The 26,496-nt window shown below is 40.2% G+C and overlaps 3 protein-coding genes across 3 annotated transcripts; all 3 read right to left on the bottom strand.

Moving 5' to 3' along the window:
- Positions 1-334: 334 nt before the first annotated feature.
- plk3 (polo-like kinase 3 (Drosophila)) lies at positions 335-8,966 on the bottom strand. The gene is made up of 15 exons (XM_084912987.1): positions 8,601-8,966; positions 7,487-7,594; positions 7,243-7,359; positions 6,851-6,980; positions 6,643-6,730; positions 6,042-6,137; positions 5,645-5,840; positions 5,305-5,431; positions 5,045-5,160; positions 3,777-3,897; positions 3,585-3,668; positions 3,081-3,243; positions 2,774-2,903; positions 2,501-2,611; positions 335-2,390 (listed from the first exon to the last, which is right to left on the bottom strand). The coding sequence occupies exons 1-15, from the start codon at positions 8,817-8,819 to the stop codon at positions 2,193-2,195; spliced, it is 2,004 nt and encodes a 667-aa protein (XP_084769113.1). The 5' UTR covers positions 8,820-8,966; the 3' UTR covers positions 335-2,192.
- Positions 8,967-10,924: 1,958 nt separating this feature from the next.
- cacybp (calcyclin binding protein) lies at positions 10,925-15,997 on the bottom strand. The gene is made up of 6 exons (XM_084912935.1): positions 15,865-15,997; positions 14,808-15,018; positions 14,579-14,675; positions 14,388-14,487; positions 12,179-12,273; positions 10,925-12,006 (listed from the first exon to the last, which is right to left on the bottom strand). The coding sequence occupies exons 1-6, from the start codon at positions 15,880-15,882 to the stop codon at positions 11,844-11,846; spliced, it is 684 nt and encodes a 227-aa protein (XP_084769061.1). The 5' UTR covers positions 15,883-15,997; the 3' UTR covers positions 10,925-11,843.
- A 1,672-nt stretch (positions 15,998-17,669) lies between these two features.
- On the bottom strand, positions 17,670-19,856 carry mrps14 (mitochondrial ribosomal protein S14). Its single transcript, XM_084912936.1, has 3 exons — positions 19,748-19,856; positions 18,629-18,793; positions 17,670-18,045 (listed from the first exon to the last, which is right to left on the bottom strand). Exons 1-3 carry the CDS (start codon positions 19,814-19,816, stop codon positions 17,863-17,865), a joined length of 417 nt encoding a protein of 138 aa, XP_084769062.1. The 5' UTR covers positions 19,817-19,856; the 3' UTR covers positions 17,670-17,862.
- Positions 19,857-26,496: the final 6,640 nt, after the last annotated feature.

Genomic DNA, 26,496 nt, shown 5'->3' on the forward strand with positions numbered 1-26,496 from the left:
GAACCGTCTCGGTCGTTGTGTTCTTGGGCAAGACTGTGATGGCCAGAGGGGCCGATGGCGCGATATGGCAGCCTCGCTTCTGTCAGTCTGTCCCAGGGCAGCTGTAGCTTGCCTCCACCAGTATGTGAGAGTGAATGAATAGTGGAATTGTAAAGCGCTTTGAGGGTCTCGAAAAGTGCTATATAAATGCAATCCATTATTATTATTAAAGGTGTACGTTTGGTAATGACTGCTACATGAGTCATTTGTTAAAAATGCCATTTGTTTCAACAAAACCCATACATTTCTCAACTTTAGTGCACTGTCAATATAAAAATGCAACAAGAAACTGAAGTCATTTTCAATAAACTTTATTTTTGTCCCATTTTTCCCCCAAAATACATTACAAAAAAGTGATCGGAATTGAACGTTTACTTGTGTCAAGACCGGAACATTTGCACAATAAATAAAAAACTATGTATAAATAAAAAATAAATAAACACGACATTATGTGCCAAAAAAATAAAGACTCTTCTGAATTGGCAGATGGCTTTCACAATGTTGAGTTTTCTGAAAACACATGTACATAATACTTGCATTCCAGGTCACAGTTTTTAGGATACAACTCTGGGTCAAGAAAGCAATGTAAACCGATCAGGATTACAGTACAGTACAGTACAACAGAGTACAATGTTTTCTTTTTTTTTTTTCCCCTTAGTAGATATTATTGGAATATATACTTCTAACAGTTGTTCTAAAAGCTTATACCAGGTAGTGAGAGTGTAGTGCTATTGGACTTACTTTTAAACTTTGGTGCAAAGTCCAAAAGTAAATCCCACCTGTAAAACCCATCTCAATCTTGTTTGTAGCCAGCTTGACATTCACAAAGGGCTGTTATTGCACTAAACGGGCATCCCTCAGAAAGGCACTTTTACCCCCCTTTCCCCCACCCCATTATCCAACCAACAGTTCAGCTTCCCAGCACATGTGGAGCGCACATTCACCTACTGTGTGTGAATTTTAAAAAAGTTGAATCTTTTTTCTTTTCCCTTTTTAAAAACAAACAGAAAAGTTGAAATGCTTTTTGGTATCTAGTTAAAAGCAAATAAAAAAAGCTAACAAGTGGTAAAAGGCTTTGTACGCCTGATGAATTTACAGAAGGAAAAAAAAAAGAAAGTGCAAAATTGTGTTTACTCCTGCAGCCCCAGTAGTTTGTTATGCACCACATCAGTGAAATTTGGTTGCAATTTAAAAGAAAAAAAAAAAAAAAAAAAAAATGATGTTGGAGCAGAAGAAGCAATGACTCCCAAACTTAAACATCACCATCATCAAATAAGGCCAGGCATATTTGTGCGTGTGAGGTCAAGATTGTAGTGTGATCCTATAGCTGGCTCTTTCCATTTTTTTTTTTTTTTAAAACAAATTTGAAAAAACAAAAACAAAACAAAAAACAAGTGTACACCATGGTACCACATAAAAAAAAAGACAATTAACCAATTGAGGGTTTAGGGGGGGGTCTTTCTCTCTAGTCAAACCGTACCTCTTCACAAAGTTTCTTTGCTGAAAGATCAGTTGGAGTGCAAGAGAATGGTGTAAAAGACCTTGCTGCTAAAATACTTTTGGAAATCTGAGCATTTCTGCTGCAGGATTATCTCCATTCTGAGCAAAAGGGACAATTTTAGTGTTGAGAAATGTTTAAGATACCATGCCTGGGTGATGGGCTATCAGGGGAGGCTGAAAGCTGTAGGGTTGGCAGATTTGAAAGGCCCAAGACAAGAAGCAGTGCATTTGAGTGAGGGAGGATAACTGGGTGGGTTTTTTTGTTTTGTTTTTTTTGTCTTTTTTTTGTTTTGTAGGAATCTGCCGATGAAGGATCCATCATTTCAGGCCATGTATGAGTCTTTATTTTAGGTATCAATAGCTTCCAGGTGGATACCTTTGAGGCTTAGCTGGATAGGCACAACCCCTTGAGGCAGATGCTGCTTTGGGCAACTCCCTGACTGCTTGACATTTATCAAAATCAGTCAGTTTGATAAATCAGCTGCCTAGGCACTAAGCCAGACAAGAATATTGACGTTGAGAATCCTTTTTATCTGTCACGCATATGAACACATTGCCTTGCTTGGCTATGCCTTGAGAAACTGTATCAACCAGTCAGGTTGCCTCTAAGGCATCTGTCACTCGGGTAGCCTGGGAGGCACTGAGCTGCGCTCTCAGGCATCAGTGTGGTGCTGGAGAAGCTGGACCACATATCTAAGGCGGTGCCGTAGCTCAGATGTGCAGCCCATTTCATTCAACATGCTGAGGAGGTACGTGCACGAGGCACGTTCCCGACTGATATAGGTGAGCAGGTAGGCGTCGTCAGAAGACTTGCACAGGATGATTTTGGTGTGGTCTGTGTAGAAGTTAACCTAAAAAAAAAAAAAAAAAAAAAAGGAGAATTATAATCCAGCTGCTGTGAAAAAGTAGTTATGTAGACTCAGTGTCCCATGACTGGTTTTATTAATTTAATTATCCAAACCTGTAGAGTGCCATTATTGAAGAGCATGACAAGAGCATGGTCAGTCTTCACCCACTGGAGGAGCAGAGGAGGAGGAGCTGAGACATGTTCCTCACAATGCAGATCTCCACCCTGAGGAGGACAGAAATTATTTAGTTTCATTTGCATGAGGACATAATCTCTTCAAGTTCCCTTTAACAGGTTCATGAAGGCACAAATCCAGGCTTACAGTTGTCATTAAATGCAAGTCAGTCACTCTATGTAATGGCTGAAAACTAATGGGTGCTTTCCTACCTCCATTAGGTTCTCCTCCATGTAGTTAGCCATTAGTTCAACTATTTGTTTCTGGTTGCGCAGCTGCTCAGGTAGAGAGTTTGAAGGGAAGCTGAAGTGTTTGTTGTTGGTCAAGCAGTAGTGGACAGTCCTGTTTGGAAGAAGGGGGGAAAAAAGTTAAAAAAAAAATAAAAAAAATTGGAAGATGAACTTTGACATCTTTTCCATTTACACCATTGAGCCTAGTCACTAAGCAACTGACAATAAGCTCTAAGCACTGTGTAAATGTTGACATGACATCTTAATCTGTTGATTTTAAAGTACTTACTTGCGCTGGTCACAAAGACTGAGATGTGTTCCCTCATTGAAGAGCACGCCTACGTTTTGGTTTGAGAGCTGGTAACCAAAGCCATACTTGTTGGAGTAGTCAACCCATTTAGTCACCCACAGGAAGGACTGCGGACTGGACAGGCAGGGTGGATTCCTATTGGCTGAAGAAAAAAAATAAAATAAAAATATGAGGATTAGTAAAATAATCTTAATTCAAAAAGTCAAAATATTAAAAAAAAATGAATTTGAATGTGAAGAAACACTATGTTTCTCTTAACACATACAGTGTGTCTCAAATGAGCAGAATGAGTCAGCAGAAATTCTGAGGATTCAAGGAAAATATCCAGCTAGTTAAATTTAATGATTCTGCTGCATTTTGTAATCTCGGCAAACAGCAGAAGGACATTTCGCTTGATTTTATTCCTCTTTGGTCCACTTAAGTAATCCCACAGGGACAACAAAAAAAATAATGGCTGAGCTACAATCTTATGCATAAACATACCTGCAGGCATGGTGGCCAGGCAGTTCGTGAGAACTTTCAGGGCAGAGTCGGCAACAGCTGCAGGGGTCAGCACATCCTCACACGCTGAAGGGAAAAACCAACCAAAACGAGCAAAAATGAGAAACCCTGATTGCAATCAGCCACCACAACGAACACCAAATGTGTGTTCATAAATAACAAACAGAAACTTACGTTCAGTGCTGCTGGCCATGGTGCCCTTAAAAGACCGGGAAATGGACTTTCTGGATTCCTCCTCAGCAGGAGTCTGCTCCAGAGGCACAGAGCTCACCAGCTGACCGGTGGGAGACGGCACCTGAGCAACAACGAAACATGCGATTAGCACATGATGAGTAAGAGCAACAAAGTGAAAGAGCAGTGTGTCACATGCCCGAAAGGGTAACCAGAGATAAAGGGAATGAGCTCCTTTAATCCTTGCATGCACACTTTTGCTGTGTCAGCGCTGAAGCTCATTTATTCAATTTCTGCAACATCTTAGACTAAATGCAGTGCATCTCGTTGCCACTGCAAGGTGGGGAAACTACTTTCAGCTGCACGGTTTCCCTTTGTACACGTTGCAAGCATGCTGCAAGCCTGACACGTAGTTTCTAATGTCACGTTACCACAAGCGCTGCGCGAGTAGGTTTGTTTTTTCCCGCCGCAAACAGACAAACATGAAAACAAGCTAAAACGAGCACTACTTTCAGAGTACACTTGTACAAATCTATATTCATCTGCGCTTATTAATGACAATCTGGTTCCTCAGGACAGGCTTCTTAAGACAGACAAAGGAAGAGTCATGCATGACAGCAAAAACTGTAGCTCCTTTTTGGCTCTATAAATAAACTAGATGAGCCTGATTGGGGATCGGCCTACTGAGCATCCTGCAATTGTGGCATATACTCTAGGTTCTGTTCAGTCTTTTTAAAACAAATACGTCATGTCGTTACTGAGCAGAGAACATTTACCCCCCCCCCCCCCTCCCCCCTAAGTGTGCAGTAACAGCTTCTTCAGAATCTTCTGATAACCAAGTACCCTAACAAACACCCAGATGAGCTTACTAGAGCTTATCACGTTTCAAAAGCTACCACCAACAGACTGCTACATTTCTTCTGGTCTGAACTAGTTTTTTTGTCATGCATCTTACATTATTCTGAAGAAAAACAAATTTAAAACAACGTCTCTTTAAAAATTAAGACATTTTTTCCACCCCATTTCTTTAACAGTTCCTTTTTCTAGGGCACTTTTACTATTTAAATGAGCATGCTAATGGAAAGCAATTCTCAACTGTAATGGAGGCTGTATGCTATTAAAATATGCATTTTGTGTTTTCTCCAAGCCTTTAGAACGGCTGTAATTGCATGTCAACTGTGTGCATAACTGGCTGGAATTACCCAAATTAAGGTAAACCAGGTCAAAAGTTTCTCACAGAGGAAAGAGAGAGAGGAGAAAAAAAAAAGTACCTCATTGGGTCCCACTGTTTTGTAGCTGATCTGCCGGTTGATGGAACATTTAACGATGCCCGACACCAGCTTGGAAATATCCTTGTCCTCTTTGTCCTCGCATGGAATTTTTTCCACTGTGAAAACACGACACACTGTAGTCACAACAAATATGTTTAAAGGCAGGACTGTTTAAATAAATACAGCAGCTCTTGGATATTCTTAAAACTAAAGCTGAAAAACGAACCCCCCCCCCAAAATCGCTTTTGCTGCTTGCTCACCTTTTGCTTTCTTCTTTCCAAATAGGCTTTTGGCCATTTTAGTGAAGAATTTCTTGGCAGGGCTGGGAGGGTGTAGCTCTGGCACCATTGTACAGCTGCTGGGGGGAAGTTTGTCAGGAGTGAAACCCTGAGAAAGAGGCAAAGGTGATGCATTAAAAAAAAATGAAAGAAAAAAAAAATGGTGAGAAAGAGTGAGGAGGTTGGAGCGTGCCCACTCTGTTCTCAGTTGAGATAACAGATCAAGAACTGACATTTTCACACTCCTTCACCTCGAGATAAAAATGTCACAACTGAAAGTGTTTCGTAACACTGGCAAGAAATTTCCCGAAGGTCAACATACTTTGAAGAATTCGTGGTTGAGGATCTGATCCAGTGTGAGTCTGTCACTGGGATTCTTCTGCAGGATGCCTGAGATGAGTTTCTGAGCAGCAGGGGAAAGCGTGGAGGGCAGGTTGTAGCGAACTTCTTTAATACACTTGTACGTCTCTTTCAAGTCGAGCGTCTCAAAAGGAGGGTTTCCACACATCAGTGTGTACCTGTGAGAGAGTAATCAAGGCAACAGTGAGTCAGCTCAAAAACAAAAGTGAGTGATTTAGAGAAAAAAAAAAAAAAAAAAAAAAAAAAGTCCCCACTTTCCCGACCGACTGAGACGAAGTGACGCCAAGGTCAAAATCCCCCCAAAAAACACTCTGAAACCGGGATAGTTCTTATAATCATCTTAAAGTAAAAAGACTCACATGACACATCCGAGGGACCACACGTCAGACTCTGTGCCGTGGCCCTGTCTGTTGAGCACCTCAGGAGCCAAGTAATTGGGAGTCCCACAGATTGTTCTAAGAAAAACAAAACAAGAACCATATATGGGTAAGATGTAATGCTTCGAACATTTAAAACTGGTTTGGTTTCAACATCAGGCATACAGGTAATGTTTGAAATATTTTTTCTGTCACTCTCAGTCTTCTGGTATTCCACAGGAAGCTGTCTAACAGGAATTGAAACTGTGCTCTAAGCGGTACTTTCAACTGTCAGTTGGAAACCGGTTTAGTTAGGTACTTGCAGGAGGAAAGTTGTGGGAGGAAGATTATGCTTAGTAACTGATGTAATGGTTTAGGTTGAGGGTGCTTGTGCTAAAATAGAGCATTAAAAGTCAGATTTTTAAAAGATACATCTGAGATGGGGCTAAAAATACTCATAAATTTTTATATATATTTTTTTTAAAAAGGTAATATGGAGAGACCTTAGAGAGCTTTGTTTCATCATTACAGTAGTATGATCTATGGGCCCCATTAAGCTCATTGGTATCCTCCAACAGATAAACATTTTAAGCAATTAACTTACTTTTTTCTTTGTTCAACTGTCTCCAGCTTGGCAGCGAGGCCAAAGTCTCCCAGCCGCAACTCCATGTTCTCATTGATGAAAAAGTTCCCTGAAAGAGACAAAAGCATTTGTCCGGTCAGCATTCCACAGATGACACGCATGCTCGTCCAAAGTCACAGATTCCTGGGATGCTTTGTGTATGCGTGAAGCCGCATTTTCAGCCACGTACCTAGTTTGAGATCCCTGTGCAGGATTCCTCTGCTGTGGAGGTACTTGAGGCCGGATATGATCTGTCTGAGGTAATAGCGCACTTCAGGCTCTGTGAGTGTGTGTCTCGCCTTCCAAATGTGTGCCAGGGACTGCAGAGAGAGCAATGAGTGAACCGTCAACCCTGCATCAGTGAGTGGGACTGTACAAACACTGCTAGCACATATGCATCCCTGCAGCTGCATAAAAGAAATTTTTTTTTTTTTTTACATTCACTAGGAAATCAGTAAAAATCTGCCAAGACCCCTTTTAAATATAGCATGCAAAGCAGCACTGTAGGGTAATACAAGAAATACTGTTAGTGCAAGCAGAACACAAAGCAGCGCAGACTGTTCTAGAGTTCTGAAGTCTCACCTTCCGACTGCACAGCTCGAGGAAGATGTAGATGTTTTCTTGGTCCTCGAAATAGTGGGAGAATTTCACCACATGCTTGTGTGACAGCGTTCTGTGCAGCTCGATCTCGTTCGTAATCTGTCAACATATGACAACTCATCAATCGGTGAAGACGTTTCAATGTCCCAAAAGAAAAAACAACAACCCAGACATTGATTTCCAGTTATGCAAGACACAGGAGACACAAAGATTGGTGATCGTGTACCTTGTCTCTCTGGTGTGGTTTGGACACCCTGCTCTGTGGGATCACCTTCACTGCATACATTTTGTTGTTGGACAGGTCTGTCATCTCATAGCATCGAGCAAAGCCGCCCTTTGGGGGGAAACAAACAGAATGATCAATTTACACAAGCAGCAGGTTTAAAACCCACACATTCAGTCTCAAGGCAAGTCTGACCTGAGGATAGGTAGCGATGCAGTCAAAACAATTTCAGGAACAATAATCGAGGTAAGATTAAAGACATAAAAATGATTGTCATGACCATAAAACGATCCATCTGATGCCTCAGGCATCTTTTATTGGCTTGTATGCGCAGATATGATGAAAAACATCATCCCCCAGATGCGTTTACTGCCGCTTATACAGACATTTGTTTTTTTCCCCTTCTCTCCAGGATGTGATCAAGACTACACATGCTCGGGTACATGAAGGATGAGGTAGCCTGAGCTGCTGCATTCATTAACCGTGAAACTGGCGGAGACGTTTCTAGCTCTGCGGCAGGCAGAGGAAGGAAAAAAAAACTGGCTGCAGCACATCGATACGACCAGCAACACGTTGATAAACTCGCTTCCATAGACACTGTTTCAAAAAGCGATGCTGATGCATCATCATCATCATGAGGGGCAGAAATTACGCTGTGGTCAGACAAGCGTGTCTTTGGTTTCACGGCAGGCCATTAAAATACGAGAGGGGGCTGTAAACGTTCATCGTCGGTGGAGATTTTTTTTAATTATTTATTTTTTTATGGCTAAGCATGTGTGCGCACCGGAGCTGGGCACACCTTGCGTCTGATTCATTCAGCACTGACGAGAACAGCAAGTAGGGAGAACAGGGGGGGGAATATTGGTCGCATCCACCACGAGGTCATTCTCTATTCCCGCATCACATCACAAGCACACCTGGAACATGGCTCATAGTGATTTTAAACAGAAAGAGAAAACAAAAAAGGAAAGGGGGGGAAATAAAATCAGCCCAAAACTGCGGCTAATTAATTCAGATTCTAGATCCATCTGCCTCCTCAGTCAAAACCGACGCAGCGACGCACAGACACATGGAAAAGGAGAAAAGGGGCGAAGAAAAATGTATGAAATGCGTGTACCTTTCCCAAAAGCTTCCCTTTAATGTAGGACCTCCCCGTCTTGAGATCCGTCACAACCTGAGCCAGCTCCGGTTTGGGTTGATCGTGTTTATTCCTGCTGTTTTTCGCCGGGGCAGAAGTCTGTTGGGGTCCACCACGCTCCGGAGCAGGCTTAAATAAATCCGCATTCATGGTGTGGCACGAAATCCGCTGAGCCGCGGTGAAACAGCCGGTACTCATTTATCACAGCGGAATAAACGATCGACTCGTACGTGTCTCCGTCTCGCTTAAATATTTCTTCTTTTTTCCGTAAAAGTGCCAAGTGCGTCTTCACGGTACGTCCGTCTCTTTCAATTTTATCCAACTGGTGTGGACGAAAGGCGAACCCTGGCTATATAGTGGCACCGACGTCACGGAGTCGTGGGCGGGCAGGAGGTGGTGCACTGGTGGAGAAACCCCAGATGATTTGCTCAGACAGAAACTCAATCAAAAATTGATGTGGATTTTTTGAGAGGAAATATGAATGAAAGAGCTGATAAAAAAGAGTCGCTTGGTTTTGGCTCAAGTCTCTGAGACTGCTGGGAGGCCAGTGACCCGGACAGTGTTTTAACCCTTTATATACAAAAAGGCACTTTATGAAAAGAGGTAAGTAAGCATGTAAGGAGAGAAGAAAGTTTTTAGCCTTTTGTAATTTAAAGGAGACTTTGTTAAGAAGAACAAGACTTAAACGCAGGAAAAACCTTTTACTAGGAAATTATTTCATTAGATATAAGATGGGGCTGGAACATATCATTTCCATTCTGCAAATAAATGTATGAATCAGTTGTTAGGGCTCCACAGATTATATATATTATATGTGACCATATTCTTACAAAGAAAAAAAAGTGTTGTTCTACTAAAAAAAAAAAAAAAAAAAAATTCCAAAACTTTCAAGGCTCCTACAGTAAAATCCTGGCTTAGATTTCCCCTGTGTGCAGTCCCCCCGGAGAACGTCCTGAATACGGCTGCCACCTGGTGGTCAAAACGTGAAGCTCTCAAGCTCAGGTCTGTGAGGACTTGAATGTGCAGTATAAATGACTTATGAAAAATATTTCTCTAGTGACACAGTAGTGGTCAGTTATAAAGCTAATGTGCTTTTTTATTTTTTAAAAAAGGTAAAAGAAACTAAAGAAAAGAAAAGCCTGCTCTAACAGCATTTGTACTCAGCTTTGCAAAGTGGCCTTCACCCTTAATATTTGGCAGTTTTGTCCAGTGTTGACTGTGCAAATAAAAAGTGGGCCTACTATTAATTCCAATTCTGGACCATAGCTGTTGGTGTGCCCTCTTTGGTGAAGGCCTGAAGAAAGCCTGATGCCTGATAGAGAGGTCACCCTCTGTTTGGTGCTCTTTGTTTTGACCATGATGGGCCTCAAGGACAGCCCAGCAGCTTCTTCATAATGTTGATACTGTGCATCTTTATCTGGAGAGTAGATGAGACACACGAGGGAGTAATGAAACTCTGTGACACTAGAATTTCAGAATGGCTTGACCATGCTTACGGTAATATCACCACACCTTGCTAGTAATGGCTTGGACCCCCTTTGCCTTCAGAATGGTCTTAATTCTTCATGGCACAGATTCAACAAGGTGCTGGAAACATTCTTCAGATATAAATCTCCTGATCCACCAGATCCCAAATGTGCTTTAGACTGTGGATTCCATTGGAGATATGGTGCATTATCCTGTAGCAATCAGCCTTTGGAAGACATGTCCACTGTGGTCATAAAAGGATGCACAATAGAAGGCAATCTGTTGTCCACTTTTGGTGAGTCTGCGTGAGCTGTAGCTACACCTTCCTGTGTAGGAGCAGCAGTAAGTGTGGTCTTCTGCTGCTGCTTCAAAGACGGCCATTCACAGATGCTTTTCTGCCTCGATTATAATGATTTTTTAAAATTATTGTCTCCCCATCACCTCAAACACCATACCATGTCAAAAGTCACTTTAATCACCTTTCTTCCCTGTTCTGATGCTTAGTTTGAACTTCAGCAGGTGGTCTTGACCTGATGCCTACATATCTGAATGGAGATGCTGCCAAACAAGTGGGTAATTAGATATGCACGTTATCGAGCAGTTACTAGCGGCCAGTATATGCATATTTTACACAACCCATCCATGTCTCCAGGACAATTACTTCTGCATGAGGCAAATCACATCTTGTAATTTCATAACACATCTAAGATACGACTCCGTGAAATATTAACTGAGAAGGCTAGCTGAAAACGTCAGCCAGTGGATATAAATGGCAATAAAATGCTTAATAACTTTTTAAATCTAATTTTAAGCTTGAAAGACAGATGGAAAAACTCTGCGTTCAACATCTGTATTTATGAGAGCAGAGAACAACCAGCAAAAGTGAAAACACACATTTTTCACAATGTCGGAAAACAAATCTGCAAAAATCAGTCACATCAAGTATTTCAGAACATGTAACTTAAAAAAAGGATTGTGGAAAATGTAGTTTTAAACATACCTGCATGCAGTAAAATATTACACTAGGCTGACACAAGATAGTTTACTGTCTTTGTATGCTACGTGACTTATTTGTGGATTTACAAAAATCATACAGCTGATGTAAAGATTTAAAAAAAAAAAAGAAAACTATCCTCTGGTTTACTTCATAAATAGAAGTAAGAGAACTTTGGCAAATTTATAGCTGACAAAAAAAAAAAAAAAAAAAAAAGAAATATTTGCCAAGTTAATCTGTACTGATTTTCAACTACCATTGAAAATGAACAATTACATTTACCCTGGTCCAATTTAAACCACAACAAGACATTTTATTGAAACAAGCCAGGAAAACAAAAACAAGAGCTGTGAAATGACTGAGCAGTGGTCCTTTGACCCTTTAAGTGCGACTTCACAAAACACATAGGGGAATGTATGTAAGTGGGGAAGCACACAACATTTTCCCTGCTTTCTACCCACAGATTGGACTCTTAACGTCAGCTGTGATGAAATGTGTGCGTTCTTGCAGTCTTCAGGTCATCACGTGATGGACTCCATCCTTTTGCTTGTGTGACAGATGAGTTGTAGCCCATCACTAAGAACACCAGCAGCCTGGTTTTCAAAGCAGGGCCAAATTGAGGCCATCCCGAGCTTAGACATTACTTTAAACAAATTATTTATGAGCGGTGTAGTATGTAGACTTTACTTTCAATAATTAAGTCATGCCTGCTTCAACCTTTGGAGCTCTCATTTGGTCCTGCTGTGGAAAAGTGGCAATATTTAATAGTCCATCATCTCCTCTCCTCTTAATTTCTTCTCTTGGGACTCTGTCCAAGCTTTGTTGATTGTTCTCTTCATCTCGTCGTCTCCCTCTGCATAAATCTTTTTCAACACATTCATCAGGCCCTCGCCGGGGTCAGCATTATCGTCAAAGCTGGGTTTTCTGTAGAAAGGCGGCAGGAAAATACTTTAATGGTGCAAACAATTCTTTGGATTGCTCTCATGTAGTATGTGTGCACCCAATCACTGCACTGCAATCACAGTGGCTTGAGACACAGCACTGTCGCTGCACTTTATTTCACAAACTAAAATCAATACATAAATTTCTAACTCACTCTTTCTCTTTAGACTGCTTTTCCACCGCCGTTAGACAGTCCCACTTCTTTGTTGACTGCTTCTTGCACATGACCAAGACCATGTCTGTTTTTATCTGTTGCAGAGAGCAAAAGACAGTTTCAGAGTGTGGACAACAGACTGGCAGCTCAAATCAAAGACGAAAAGTGACAGGAACACTGACACTGCATTTAACAAGGTTTACGTATAATCACAATAGCCACCTTAATAAGTTAATGCAATATATTTAAACTCATTGCTACAAGCTTAAAAATTGGGTGTCTGCTGCCCCCTAGTGGCCACACAATTCTTAATTATCCACATCAGAACCAATGCAAGAGCATGTTACCTGTGGTAACAAAATTAATAAACCAGCAACATGCTCATGTAATTTTGTTTTAACTTTAAATTTTTTACTTTATTTGGCTCTTCATTGATGCTTACTTTTCTCTGACAAACAGGTCAATCACTAAGAATCACTACTCCAGTTTTTCTCTGCAAAATGACTAATATTTCCTGAAATCTTAAAATAAATACAAATAAATGCATCTATTTAAAATGATGCACAAGGTACCTTTTCACCTGCTTTCTTAGCTACATTGATGGGTACATGATTTTAATTTTTTTTTCATTACTCTTCATCAAGCAGCAAGCTTACATTACAACCATCTAACATTATTTTTCTCTGGTTTAAAAGAGATTTAGTGTGATGTAGGGCTGCCACGATTAGTCGACTAATCACGATTACGTCGACTATTAAAATCGTCGACGACTGATTTAATAGTCGACGCGTTGTTTGAAGCTTTGTAAGATCACAAAAGACGCAGGAATAAGTAGTAGGATTTAAGAGTGTAATAACGGACTGAAACAGAAGATGGCAGCACTGCATGTACAAGGATGCCAGCTGCCGTTAAACCCCGAAGAAGAAGCAGCTCTGTCCCATAATTCATAGCGCGGCCTGGCGCAGTTATCAACAATGGCGACAGCTAGTTAGTTTTAATATTACTCTTATTATTCTTTTTGGGTCACAAAATAAACGTTTAACATATTTTCAGGCGAGAATGTAGCTGTGTAAACCTCAAATATCTGCTCAGTTTATCAAGACACCAAATATTTTCAAAAGCGCTCCGACGTTTTCGGAGACGTCTGTTACCCACTAGCTCGATAGCTAGCCGGGGTTCAAGGCTCACTAGAGCCGTGAGAACACCGGACTCCCGGCAAATCGTTTTCAAACCCACCGCCGTCTTTCGCTACTCAGGTTAAACATGATATATAAGTCACTTAGATAACTTAAAAATGTTATTGTTTGGCTTTTTTCAGTATTTTATTTGTTCCTAAGTAAATCGGTTTGGCTGAGATTAAAGTTATAGTTTTTACACAGCTGAATAAACATCAAGCAGACAACTGATTATCAGAAGTGTGAGATGCTCGAGAATATACTCCGGTGTCCTGTTATATTTTAGATAGCAAGGAGTTTATTAAACTTCACCAAAACAATCTGCAAATTTAATTAAAATTTAATAAACTATCATCTTGTCTTTATTTTTAGTTAGCACATACCTTAAACACTTAAAGCTGTAAGCTAATGATAGTTATATAAGAGCAGATGCTGCTGGTGCAATAAGCTGTACGTTATACGTTCAATGGATGATGATCTGATTAGTCGACTAATCGCAAAAATAATCGGTGACTAGTCGACTATCAAAATAATCGTTTGTGGCAGCCCTAGTGTGATGGCTGCAGGAGGTAACATGGCTTAGAACTGTTGATATGATGCAGAATATGCAAAGGCAATCTTAAAAAATAAAAACTTTGATTTGATCCAAAGTCCTGCCACAGAGCATTTGAGTAGCACAGAGTGGCTGCCTGTTAAGCATTACCCTCTTGACAGACAGCAGGGGAAACCTGCATTATGCACAGCTTCATGCAAACTGATGTTTTAGCTGTGAGAGAAGGAGAGAGAGAAGAAGTATATACTGCAAGTATTTGGCTGATTACTGGCCTGCAATATTAGAGACCTACACAGTTTTGTGAAATATGGGGATAGTCTGCTGAGAGAGATTGCACCACTGCTTCCTAACGCACACCCACTCATCTAAGATGACAGAGACTTTTGACCCAAAGCCAGCAACCGATTTCTGAAATACAAACATCTCATGGCCAGCTGGACTGAGGAGAAGAAGCTGAGTAAGCAGCAGATGATTTGTTTACCTTTTTGTAGCTGTCCTGTTCATTGATTGGATACAACAAGTTCAGAACTGTCATTTCGTGGTTTTTGCCATCTAGATCCTTCACCAGCACAGAAAATGACCTGCAACACAGACAAGGGGCAAATTCGCGTGCACTGATAAGGGAACAGGAATGTATAAACAAACTGAACACTATGCTGATTATCAACTCACCATTCTGTAAATTTGACCTCCACATTTTCTGCTGATATTTTGTGCACATCTTTCAATGCCAGATAAATTTTGACAAACTTATCTGACTGGTCCCATGCTGCAGAAAAGATGATACACATGTGAACAATTTTGAAATACTGTTTTTTCCCCTCCCCAGCTCTTGAACGCATCTTAACCGCTTGGTTTTCTCAGTAATGTTTGATAGTGCTACTCGATAACTGCCCCATACCATAGCTGGTAATCTTGACGGTGTATGCTGCCTTAGTGGCTGCAGATGGGTCTGCCTCCTTCCTAGCTTGTTGTTCTTTTTGTTGTCGTTTAGCTGCAAGCTCCTTCTCCACCCTTTTCTGCTCCTGTTTAAGCAGATCCTGAACTCTTTTCCTCTCTGCCTTCTCCAAGAGGGACCCCAGCTCCTGCAAGTCTGCCTCCAACTGTGTAATCTGTATGAGGGGAACAATACAATCACTGAGACATGCACATCCACTAATAGAGTAGTGCTGTCTGTTTGAATCAATCTACCAAACATTTAATTAAAAAAACAAAAACAAAACTATATAAGTAAATAAAAATTTCTATTGTAACTTAATAAATAGTAAGAACAAAGTGCCTTCTACAATAATTATATAGTCACTAACCCATTTCCCACAATCCACTCTCGAAGTCATGTAGTCTAACCTAACTCACAACACACGTTGGAACTATGCATTTGTCTGCGATTTATCTGGCATCCAAACAACTTAGAAGCCTGTACATATTACAGTTATTCATGTCTTGAGAGATCCTTTACAGATGTATTGTAATATGTATGTATGTATGTATAATTCAAATGTAAAGGTGCTTAATGATACTGTACATGAGTGGGTCTAGTAACATCTCCAGACAACTAACAGAGACGCCGAGTAACTACCGTACTGATTTGTTTAGCAGCGCAGTAGTTGTTTTACACTGAATGATGTTGCTAGAATGTTCTGGTAGTCCACTAAAAGCTAACGGCTAAGTTGGGCCGCGAGCTACTGGCATGCACTGCCACGCACGACTACCGACTGTAATCGTATTTGCCAGACAGGCGTTTTATTTTAGTTTACAACTGTAACGTTACCCTGGAGAAAATAATAATAAAAAAAATGTATCAGGCATCACGCAGCAGCTCACCACGGGTTGATAGGACTGACGTTAGCAAGCACTGCACTGATTTCACTGTATCTATGTAAATCCAGCTACCTCAGCTAAACCTTAAAAGATGCAGTTTTGCTGAACACTAAACTGAATGAAACGATTCTGCTCACCTGTTCGGTTAAATCCATTCAGGCTTATTAGTATCAGCTACACTATGAAATGCCGCTGCGGTTCTTCTTCACTGCTCTCAGACTACTTTCCAGCGGCGCTTCTTTCCGACGCTCTTCCGTCTTCTTCATTTGGCTATTTGCAAGGCCGATTACAGGTGTGCTACCGCCACCTACTGTACTGAAGTTTAATCATTGCTAAACAGCAAAGTGTCCTTGTATGTAGAGCATGACAGGAATTAAATGAACCGTTTTAAGGTAATTTCAACTTTTTTACTGAACCTTTTAATGTAAAATCAAATGAATGTTACAGTTTGCTGGCTTTCAACAAACTTGCACCACTTTAAGAGACACATTCTATTTAATTGCATTATATATACGCACATTGGCCACTCAATCCTTTTTCTGCTCATTAATGCAAATAACTAATCATGGCAACAACTCAGTGCATTTAGACATGCAGATGTGGTGAAGATCAAACTGAGCATCAAAACAGGGAAGAAAGTTGATTTAAGTGACTTTTGTCTGACTCTACTGGGACTGCTCTGAGCTGATAGGAAGGCAACATTAACACAAATAGTCACTCATTACAATCATGGTAGAAAAAGCAGAAGCAGCATCTCTGAATGGATAACATAGAGGAAAATTTGTGTTTTGAATGATATAACCTCTAAAAAACATGAACATAAGTGCACTCACACACACACACACACACAGGTGTACAAGCAGGTACTCACAGACACACACTATCTTGGTTGGCTGCTGCCTCTAAACGTATCATGAATTATTAGTACTGTATGCTGCTTAGTAACATTCACTATTTCTTATTTACTGTTACTGATGCTTATGTTGGTTGTTGCTGTGGTTTCCCTACTGTGTTGTCTTCTTTTTCTCTCAGCAGGTGATCACGCAGATTTTCATCATCTTTTCTCTCTCTATCCCTCTTTTCTATTTATCTTTCCCTCTCCTTCTGTTAATTCTCTTCCCAACCTCTCTTTCTTTCTCTTTCCCATCCCCTGGTCCTGTCTGTTCTGATTGTAATAACTCAAAATGAAAAATTAATTAATAACAACAACAACAATAATAATAATAATAATTATGAAGGTTGAATAAAATATGACAATCAAGTGGACCAGTATAGCAAAAGCCGTAATGGTCTACTTGGGAAAATAAATCTGGTGGGCATTTTTCTTGGCCTTCAGAAAATAATTCTGATTGCTACAGTGCCGGAGAGGACACAAAAAAATAAAATAAAATACATCTCAGAAAACCAGTTTCTTTTCATACTCCACTGATTTTTTTCCACAACACACAACATATCAAAACAACAGCAGCAGAAAGACATCGAGTGCCACTCGTCACCTAAGAACAGGAAACTGAGGCAACAATTCACACAGGCTCACCAAAACTGGAAGAAGATTGGAAGGAAGATTGTTGCCTGGTCTGATTAATCTCATTTCTGTTGGAACATTTTATGGTAAGACCAGAATGTGGTGCTAACCAAATGAAAGCAAGGATCCATCCCGCTTTGAAGCAAAAGTTCCACACGTTCGGTATTTGTTACATCTTAGATACTTTTCAACTATATAAAAGACCAGTTATATATTATATACAGAATAAATGAAAAGAAAGTAAGTGAAAGGAAAATGTGGGCTTTCTTGCCTATGAATTACATCTCATTTTAGGGCAGCCATTACCTTAAAAAATAACTTACTTCTTTTCCTGTGACAGTAGAAGGTGTTAAGCTTTTATAAAACTTTTATATTACACATAACATTTTATAATAAACCAAGACACTCACAAAACTGTAATGTACAACAATATTCATTTATTTATCAGTACTCATATCAACTTTCTCATTTTTTATATTAAGAAGGCTAATAAGGAAGCAACAGCATCTTACTGACCAAGGAAAACATAATTTACACAAGTAATCAAATGTAGCTGTCTATTGATAACCACTGAAAAATCTTGTTTTTCAAAATGTCCAGTGAGACCTCATCACCACCTTGCCCTCAGAATCCCAGACATCTGATTGTGGTCAGCTAGATGACGAAAGACAATACGGCTAAGACGCCACCTCCGCTTCACTCCTCGTGGTCGAGAAGTCATCACACACCTGTTACGTATCCTCACAGGGCAGCTGTCTCTGGGTAGTGCTGAAATCTCTTTGTCTGCTATCTCCTGCAAAAAAATGAATAAATAAGTAAATAATAATAATAATGGATTGGATTTATATAGCGCTTTTCAAGGCACCCAAAGCGCTTTACAATGCCACTATTCATTCACTCTCGCATTCACACACTGGTGGAGGCAAGCTACGGTTGTAGACACAACTGCCCTGGGGCAGACTGACAGAAGCGAGGCTGCCATATTGCGCCATCGGCCAACACCAGTAGGCAGTAGGGTAAAGTGTCTTGCTCAAGGACACAACAACCAGGACAGAGAGCTGGGGATCGAACCGGCAACCTTCCGGTTACAGATGCGCTTCCCAACCCCTTGAGCCACGGTCGCCCTGAGCCATGGGCGACCCCACGGGCTATTAGTACTAGTACTAGGCTATTAGTAGACATTATACTACTAGCCTAGTAGACATTAGTACAGAGTGAAGTACTAATGTCTATTAGTACTTCACTAATTCACTAATTAGTACTTCACTCTGTACTAATGTCTTTTCAAGGATTCATTCTGTAACAGTTCAATCGTTACCATTGCTGAGTTACTTATTAATACACATTGAACTTAGGCGTCCTTCTTCAGTATATACCTGAAGCTCTTTGGGTAGGATGGTGTTCTTCCTCAGTGCGTTAATTCGTAACCTCTCATCAGCATAGTCAAAGGCCATCTGCCTCCTCTTGACATCCCTCAGCATCCTCCAGTCAACATAGTAACTTCTCACCTGCTCCACCGCCCCCCAGCAGCTCCTCAATGCCTGCAAACAGTGCTCCTTCAGTTAGTGAACAAGTATTTAGTCTGCCTCTGTACTCAATTACACACACTGTAGCTCTAACTGTTTGAACCACCTTTAAGGCCCTAACAATTTTCAGACAAGCCAGAGCAGTCAAAACCAAAAGCTGATTATTTCGGCTCATCTGCACTGCCGTGTGCCATTTGGACAAGCTTTCACTTGAAAATACAGCATCTGACCTGATGTTAGCAGTTTCAGTTCTATGATAGAAATCAAGTTTGCCCGAATTAGAGCATCAGGAGCCCAAGACAACAGACACACACAGATGTGAGCCAAAAAATAAATGAAACCTCCTTCGTACGCTTCCGAAATAACAGAGGGTGAGAGACCCTGGTGATTCGGACATAAAACTACTACATGCAACTTCTGATGATCCATTGAAAACTTGCCTTCCTATGACGCTTGCATATTCCACACAGATCGTGTTAACAAAAGGCTCACTTTGCAGGTTCAAGTAAAACTAAACAGGGAATAATTTTATCCATATAAAGAGCGCTCAGCTGTAAAAGAAATCGGTTGCTCTTGAGGGATAACGGGCCACAATTAATGCTAACAAAGTCATCATTTTATTCAGCTTAAATATCTTGCTTTCAAGATCATTAGAAGCCATAGCGTAAAAAGAAGTTAATCACTCAACCTTTCTTGCTAGAACAAGCACGGGAACTGAGCATATACTACCTGTCCTCTTATAATTTTCATGTATCATGTCCTGTTAAACCCTTCAAAGAACCATACTGAGCCAGGTTTGACACATAGCAGGCTTACTAGCATTAGCCGCGAAGCTAACGTCAGAACGCTAGTTACATCAATAAAACAGCCAATGTTACATTTATCGACCGAAAGTCAGAGATAATAGATTGAGTCTGAATGAAAACACAACCTCGGCTGATACATGCAAGATTACCGTAAATGCTTTACCTGCTTTGGGGCGCAGACGGTGGAATAAAGGGCATTTAACCCCAAACATGTTAGTCTGTTAACCGCCATATTGGATTTGACTTGCGCGAAACCACCGGAGGTTGAAAGAAAAAACACTCAACTTTACCGCCACCTATCGACCTGGAGTGTGACGAGATAAAATGAGACGTACAGTGCCTAAAAAAATGTCAAATTTATGAGCGAAAACGCGACACATTTACAAGTAAAGCGTGACAAATTTATGAGAAAAAACTCGTAAGAGGGAAAAATAGGAAAATTGTGTCTTTTTTTTTTCAATCAAAGACAGACTTCGCCTCACTTTTCTATGTCTGTGAAGGTTCTCAGTCATCCAGTTCATCGTAGTCAAAGGAGCTTGCAAAGAAAAGCGTCTGGACTTCTTTAAGTTACTTGAAGACGTTTCACCTCTCATCCGAGAAGCTTCTTCAGTTCTAAGGTCAAATGGTGGAGAGTCCCAGATATAAACCCAGTGGGAGTATCCCCCCCAAAGAGGGACAAAAGGACCCCCTGATGATCCTCTAATCGCCTGAGCCAAGGTGTGAAACTGGGTGTGGGTCCCAATCAGCCAGAGTTAACCCTGGCTGATTGACCACCATTTGACCTTAGAACTGAAGAAGCTTCTCGGATGAGAGGTGAAACGTCTTCAAGTAACTTAAAGAAGTCCAGACGCTTTTCTTTGCAAGCTCCTTTGACTCACTTTTCTATCTTAAACTGCAAGGAAGTTCACATATACAATCTGATTTCTGTTTAAATGGATTATCGCCATGTGTGTGTTCAGCGATTGTGAGCATTGAAACATGTATTTTGTTTTTCACGATTTATCTTTGTAGACAGCTTCTACAGGTCAGACACCTCCCAACCAGTCCCGTTGATAATGTGATTTCAACATTTCTTATGAGTTATTGATCCCAAACATTCTCTCCAACCTAACCATGAACACTTAAATGATATTGCTCCCTTTCTTTAAAAAAAAGAAAAGAAAAATTGTTTGCAAGTTTTTCTCGCATTATTCGTACATTTTTTTTGTCTCAAAAAGATTTTTTTTCTCACTTTTGTTCTGTCCACAGTGTAAATCACAGTATAATAAACAAATATTATTTGAATAACTGATGCTCAAGGCAGTTTATTTTGTAAGGTTGAGACCCTACAGCAGGGGTATCCAACTCCAGTCCTTGAGAGCTACGGCCCTGCAGCTTTTAAACACATCCTTCTTCCTGAATCAAATAAATAGCTTATTATCAGGCCTGAAAACTTGATGGCATGCTGAAGAGGTAATCCAACCATTTGATCCAGCTGTGTTGGAGTAGGGATGCATCTACTACTACTACTACTACTACTACTGAAAGTAGCTCTTGAGGACTGGAGTTGGACATCCCTGCTCTACAGTAACAAAGAGAAAACCCCAACAATTAAGTAACGCCCTATGAGTAAAGGCTTGGTGGCAGTAGGGAGGGGAAAAACCCCTTTTAACTGGAAGAAACCTTGGCACAACCAGGCTCAGGAAGGGGCAGCCATCTGCTGTGACCGGCTGGGGGAGGAAGATAGGACAAATGACACTCTGGAGAAGTGAGCCAGAGATGAATGATAACCATTAATTAAATGCAGATTTGTGTATAAACACATATAGAGTGAAAAGAGGTGAGTGAAGAAGAAACACTAAGTGCTAATTATGGTGAAGTTAATATTAGATTTTTGCAGCAGCATTACATTTGGTATTACATTTACTTCATCAGTGCTGAACCTGCTGTGATTAGTTTTGCTTTGAGTCTCAAGTAACTGATAATCCCCTTTGAGAACATGCTGTAACAATCTGAATTTACTTGAATTTTTAGTCACTTGTAGTACCATTTGACCACCAGTAGGTGGCAATGTAGTCCTTTCATGATAAGGTCATACTCTCTCTCTCACCACCCACCAGGACCAGGGCCCCTGTTCCAGCTGAATCTAAACCTTGTGTCTTAAATCTTCTGAAGCACAGAGTCATCTCTGCTTCCCCAGCACTTCTAACAATGAAACCCTTGTGTTTTAAGGAAGCACATATATTAAACAGTGTTCTTCTTCTTCTTCTTTCAACATATGTCTCAGCAGGGTGCTGTCTTTAATAGATAAAAAAAAAGCATATAAGCAGAGTGGGTTACTTTCTTAAACAGTCCCCATTACTCTGTAGCCTGGAGGAGATGCGTTTTTGGATAAACATTAACACATGACAAACTCCAGGCAGTGCTTCCTCTATAAAAAGCATTTATATGAACCAGGCTGGAAAATTGGTACCGGGCTCTGAGCACTGACTTAAATAATAAATGACTCAAAAAGTAAGCACATTACTGCTTACAGATAATGGTATTTGTAAACCTGTCACAGCACCAAGCGTATTAATGTACCAAGAAATTACCGTAACTTCTTTTGTAATGGATGTCAAAATATTCGGCTGTCTTTCATTTTCTGGGTTAGCGGGAACAACTCTTTATGAATCACTGTAATTGCAAAATTATATGGTTTGTCAACCAGAAGAAATGTTTTTGAAATTTGCAAAAACACAGCTTTTTCATTTGACAGCACCAGTTTATCATACTTAAACTGCTTTTTGGCTCCGAGTTAGTTTTGGCCCGTAGTTCAAAACTTCCCGACATGGCTGTTCCAAGATCATCATGACGAAGGCAGAATTATTCTGTCAGTGATTTCTTTTACTTTCCTGAGCAGAGTTGAAAAGGTGACCCGTTGCAATTAGGAATAAACGTTTGTGATGGAGAGAGGAAGTTAAAATATTCCTTAATCAGTCCTTAAACAATTTGACAAGATAAGAGTAAGCTACTCTTTTAATGATAAAGGGTCATCATTCAAATATAGCACAGGTAATATAAAGTAGTTATAGTTTAGAGAGCTTATGGGGGGCAATGCTGGTCAGTCTCATTCAAAGCAATCGACCTAACATATGAAAACAATGAGAACAGGTGGTGTTACAGATTAACGCATGCAAATCGAACTTTAATTTAAGCTGGCAACATCCTTTGTCATCATTATTTCTCAAGCAGCGAATCTATTCTAAATGACTTGGGACGAACAGCTCTGCAGCTGCACTGACAGAGTAAAGAGTGGGAGGTACTGTGTTGCTGTATAACAGCAGTGTGATAGGGGTCACCGGTGACAAATGTCCAACGTGCCTGCAGATAATATAAATTAGATCAATGATATAGTGTTTCTTGCCCGCTGGCTTTAGGGAAGTGATGCAATTTCAAGGTCTCTTGGGCTGGTGTCACCCTGGTGCACCAGTGCGCTTTACAGAAGATCCGCAGATCTAAGGTCAGATCACAGCTAAGACTGGGGTAATTTGGACACAAAATCAGGTGATATGAAACTGAGATGTAACTGAGAGAAGTTGCAATTGCTCACCGAGGTGGCCTAATGAGTAAAAATGATGGTGCAGCGGTGAACTCAGTCAACACCCATGACGTGATGTAACCAAGCAGCAGCTCGGATCACGGGTTACACCAGAGGGTTACACAAAAGGCTAAACCACCATCAAAGGGTCTCTATGTACTCAAGATGATGTGGGTGTTGGGATTGGTTCTGAACTACTCCAAGCAAAACAACATCTTTAAAGTAGCGACGTACTTGCAACAGCTATAATTAATTGCATGCTTTAGCACTACATCTAAAGTCTTTATAAAGTCCTTAAGTTCCAGGGAGACACATTCAAGCCATAGGAAAAGTCCACTAATACATACCAGACAGCCACGAGCAACCAGCTAACCTTCCTGGTATTCATCAAGGATACCTTCTCCTCTAGTGGTTTATGCATTCTTTCATCTAACCCTAAACAAGATGATTAAAGCAAACAAGGATCTCTTGGCTGATCAAACATGAGGCTCATTCACAACGTACATGCAGATGAAAATGTGACAGGAGTAGTACGTCTGTATATTTTCTGTGTGCGTGTGTTTTTTTACGGTGTGTTTGATTCAGACATAACACGGTTTTCAGGGGATGGTGGAAGTGGCATGTTTGCTGCCAACATCTCTAAGCTTTCCTACCCAAATATCTGATGTAAAATAGATGCAGGGAAAAACACTCACACGCTGGATCCACATCAGATTCCTGGGTAGAAACGACTGTGTCCGTACGTCTGATCAGAATGATATTTCCAAAGCTTGTAGGCAATAAACAAAGTGTCATTTTTCTTCTTACTGGATTGGTTTTCCCACATTTGACCTGTGTCAACATGTCTTGTGAACATTATTCATACACTGCCCGTATAAATAAACTGCACTGCAGCCCAGTGGCTCGTATTCCTTTGGCAGCTCAAATATTAGACACTAGTTTGAATGCAGTCATATCCAGCAATTCCTTATCATAGCTATTCCTAAATCATATATTATTTTTATGTGACCGTGATATGAAATCAAAGATGAATTGCGTCCCTCATCTGCTTAAAGATGTGGCCAATTGGAAACATAGTCAGTCAGTCATACTTTTATTCATAATTTAGCTCATTTCAGGTATGTCATGTAAACTGAAAACTGAAATAAATAAACAAATAACTATATTTTATTCTTGGAAAAAAAATATACACTTAACAGACTGCTTTAGTTCTATTTTATCTATAAAGCTCCACATCGCAACAACAGTCGTCTCAAGGCTCCAGCCTGATAGGAAGGCAGCAGTAAGGTAGCAGTTAAATAAACACTTATTATAACCAAGGTATGTAAAAGAACGTCTCTGAAGGCACAATAGGTCAAAGCATGAAGCAGATGGGCTACAGCAGCAGAAAACTACACAGGGTACCAATCCTATCATCTAGGAAAGGAAATTTGTCCACAGTTTTCAGCTGGTTTGATGAATCTTGATTTCTGCTTCCACATTTGACATTGTGTAAACAATATCAAAGTATGGATCCGTCCTGGTTTGTATCAACAGTGTATTGGTCGCTTTATGGAGTGGGGGATATTTTGTGGAACATTTTGGGCACCTCAGAATCAACTAAGCAGCACCTCAGCCTACCTGAGTGTGGTCTCTGACCATTCATCACCAAAGTGTCCCGTGGCTGCTTCCAGCAGGATAACATGCAAATTCACAAAGCTCAGACTTGTTTCTGAAACATGACAGTGAGTTCAATCAAATGATCTACACAGTCACCAGTAGATCCAGTAGAACAGTTCTCTGGGTCAGAGGCGGTTGCCAGACTGTTTCAGTCAGCAGTACCTTTAATAAATACTTGTCATAGCCAAATTATACAGAATAGCATCTCTGAATGCATTATAGATGGAACCTTAAAGCAGATGGGCTACAGCCGCAGAAGACTGCAGCAGAAGAGCATGAGACTCAGCTGGTTATCATATAACTTAATGCCACGGCTGAGTATTATTGCTGACTATGGCCATGCATTCATGACAACAGTGTAGTCGTCTTATGTTTTCAGCAGGATAATGCGCCCTTTCACAAACTTTAATAGCATGCTGGTATCTTTAAATGGCCTTCACATTCATCAGATCTCAATGCAAAAGAATATTTTTGGGATGTGCTAGAACAGGATATTCACATCATGTGCAGCTGAAAAATCAAAAATCTCTGGCAATATATATATATATATATATATATATATATATATATATATATATATATATATATATATATATATATATATATATATATATATATGCTATTATATATATGTGTGTGTGTGTGTGTGTGTGTGTGTGTTGCAAAATAATGCAACTCACTCAATTTCAAGTTGTAGACAATTTTCTCTGTGTTTTCATTTCTTCTAAACGAAAGTAATCTGCATACTCTACTTTCGTGTGCCTCTTTATAGCTTCTCTAAACACACCATAGTCATTTAACGTCAAGAAAGAATTCTGTGTTGAAAGACCAGCCATTACACATATGGTACATGCTGTGATACTGTAAACTGATTTCAGTTCATTTTAGAAATTACACCATTTCTATGAAATAACAATCAAATGCATATAGTACTGTAAATGGAGCACGAAGGAAAAACTGTAACAGTGAGACATTTGCTGTGTTTCTCTGGCAGAGTTAAATAAATAACTCTTTCGCCTACAGATGTTATAAACTTTACAATCTCAGCCACAGTTTTCAAGTTTTCAACTGCTCCTTTATTCTGAACCGGATGTCTTGGGCATTTTTCCCCCCCAAATGAAAAGAACCAAGCATATGCTACTGCATTTAAAGGTACTTTAATAAATCTTTGACAAAGCAAACCTTTCAGGCTGGATTTTTGATCACGGAAACTCACGCAGAAGTCTACAGTATATTTAAGCAATGTGAACACTTGCCTTAAGATGTGAGAGAATCTGCAAAATTAGGGGAGAAAATGATCCTTGAAGCCTTCTAAAATTTCACAAATAAACACATTATTGAGATAAACACTGACAAGGTTTTGTTCCACAGTGACTGCATTTTAATCAAAAAAGATTCTTACGTCTACGAACTGATTTTCAGAATTCCACATTTCTGTAAAAGAGACAAAAACAACAACAACAACAAAAACAATCAAGCAACATAGACACTGTTCGTGGTACTGCATCAGGATAGGTGTTAAAATATCTTCTCTTTAGTGGAAACTCTGTTGCTTCTCAGTAATCAGTGTGCATTTGAACCAGATACAGCTCATTTAGCAAGAGGCCATAACCTGACTGACTTGGAGGTCCCTGCTTTGCATTGCTCAGGAATGTCCAGCATTCTCCCAGGAGGGACGGACCATTCAGCTTGCA

Source organism: Perissodus microlepis, chromosome 18 (assembly GCF_051167445.1).
Source record: "Perissodus microlepis isolate ML-2025 ecotype Zambia chromosome 18, ASM5116744v1, whole genome shotgun sequence".
NCBI lineage: Eukaryota > Metazoa > Chordata > Actinopteri > Cichliformes > Cichlidae > Perissodus > Perissodus microlepis.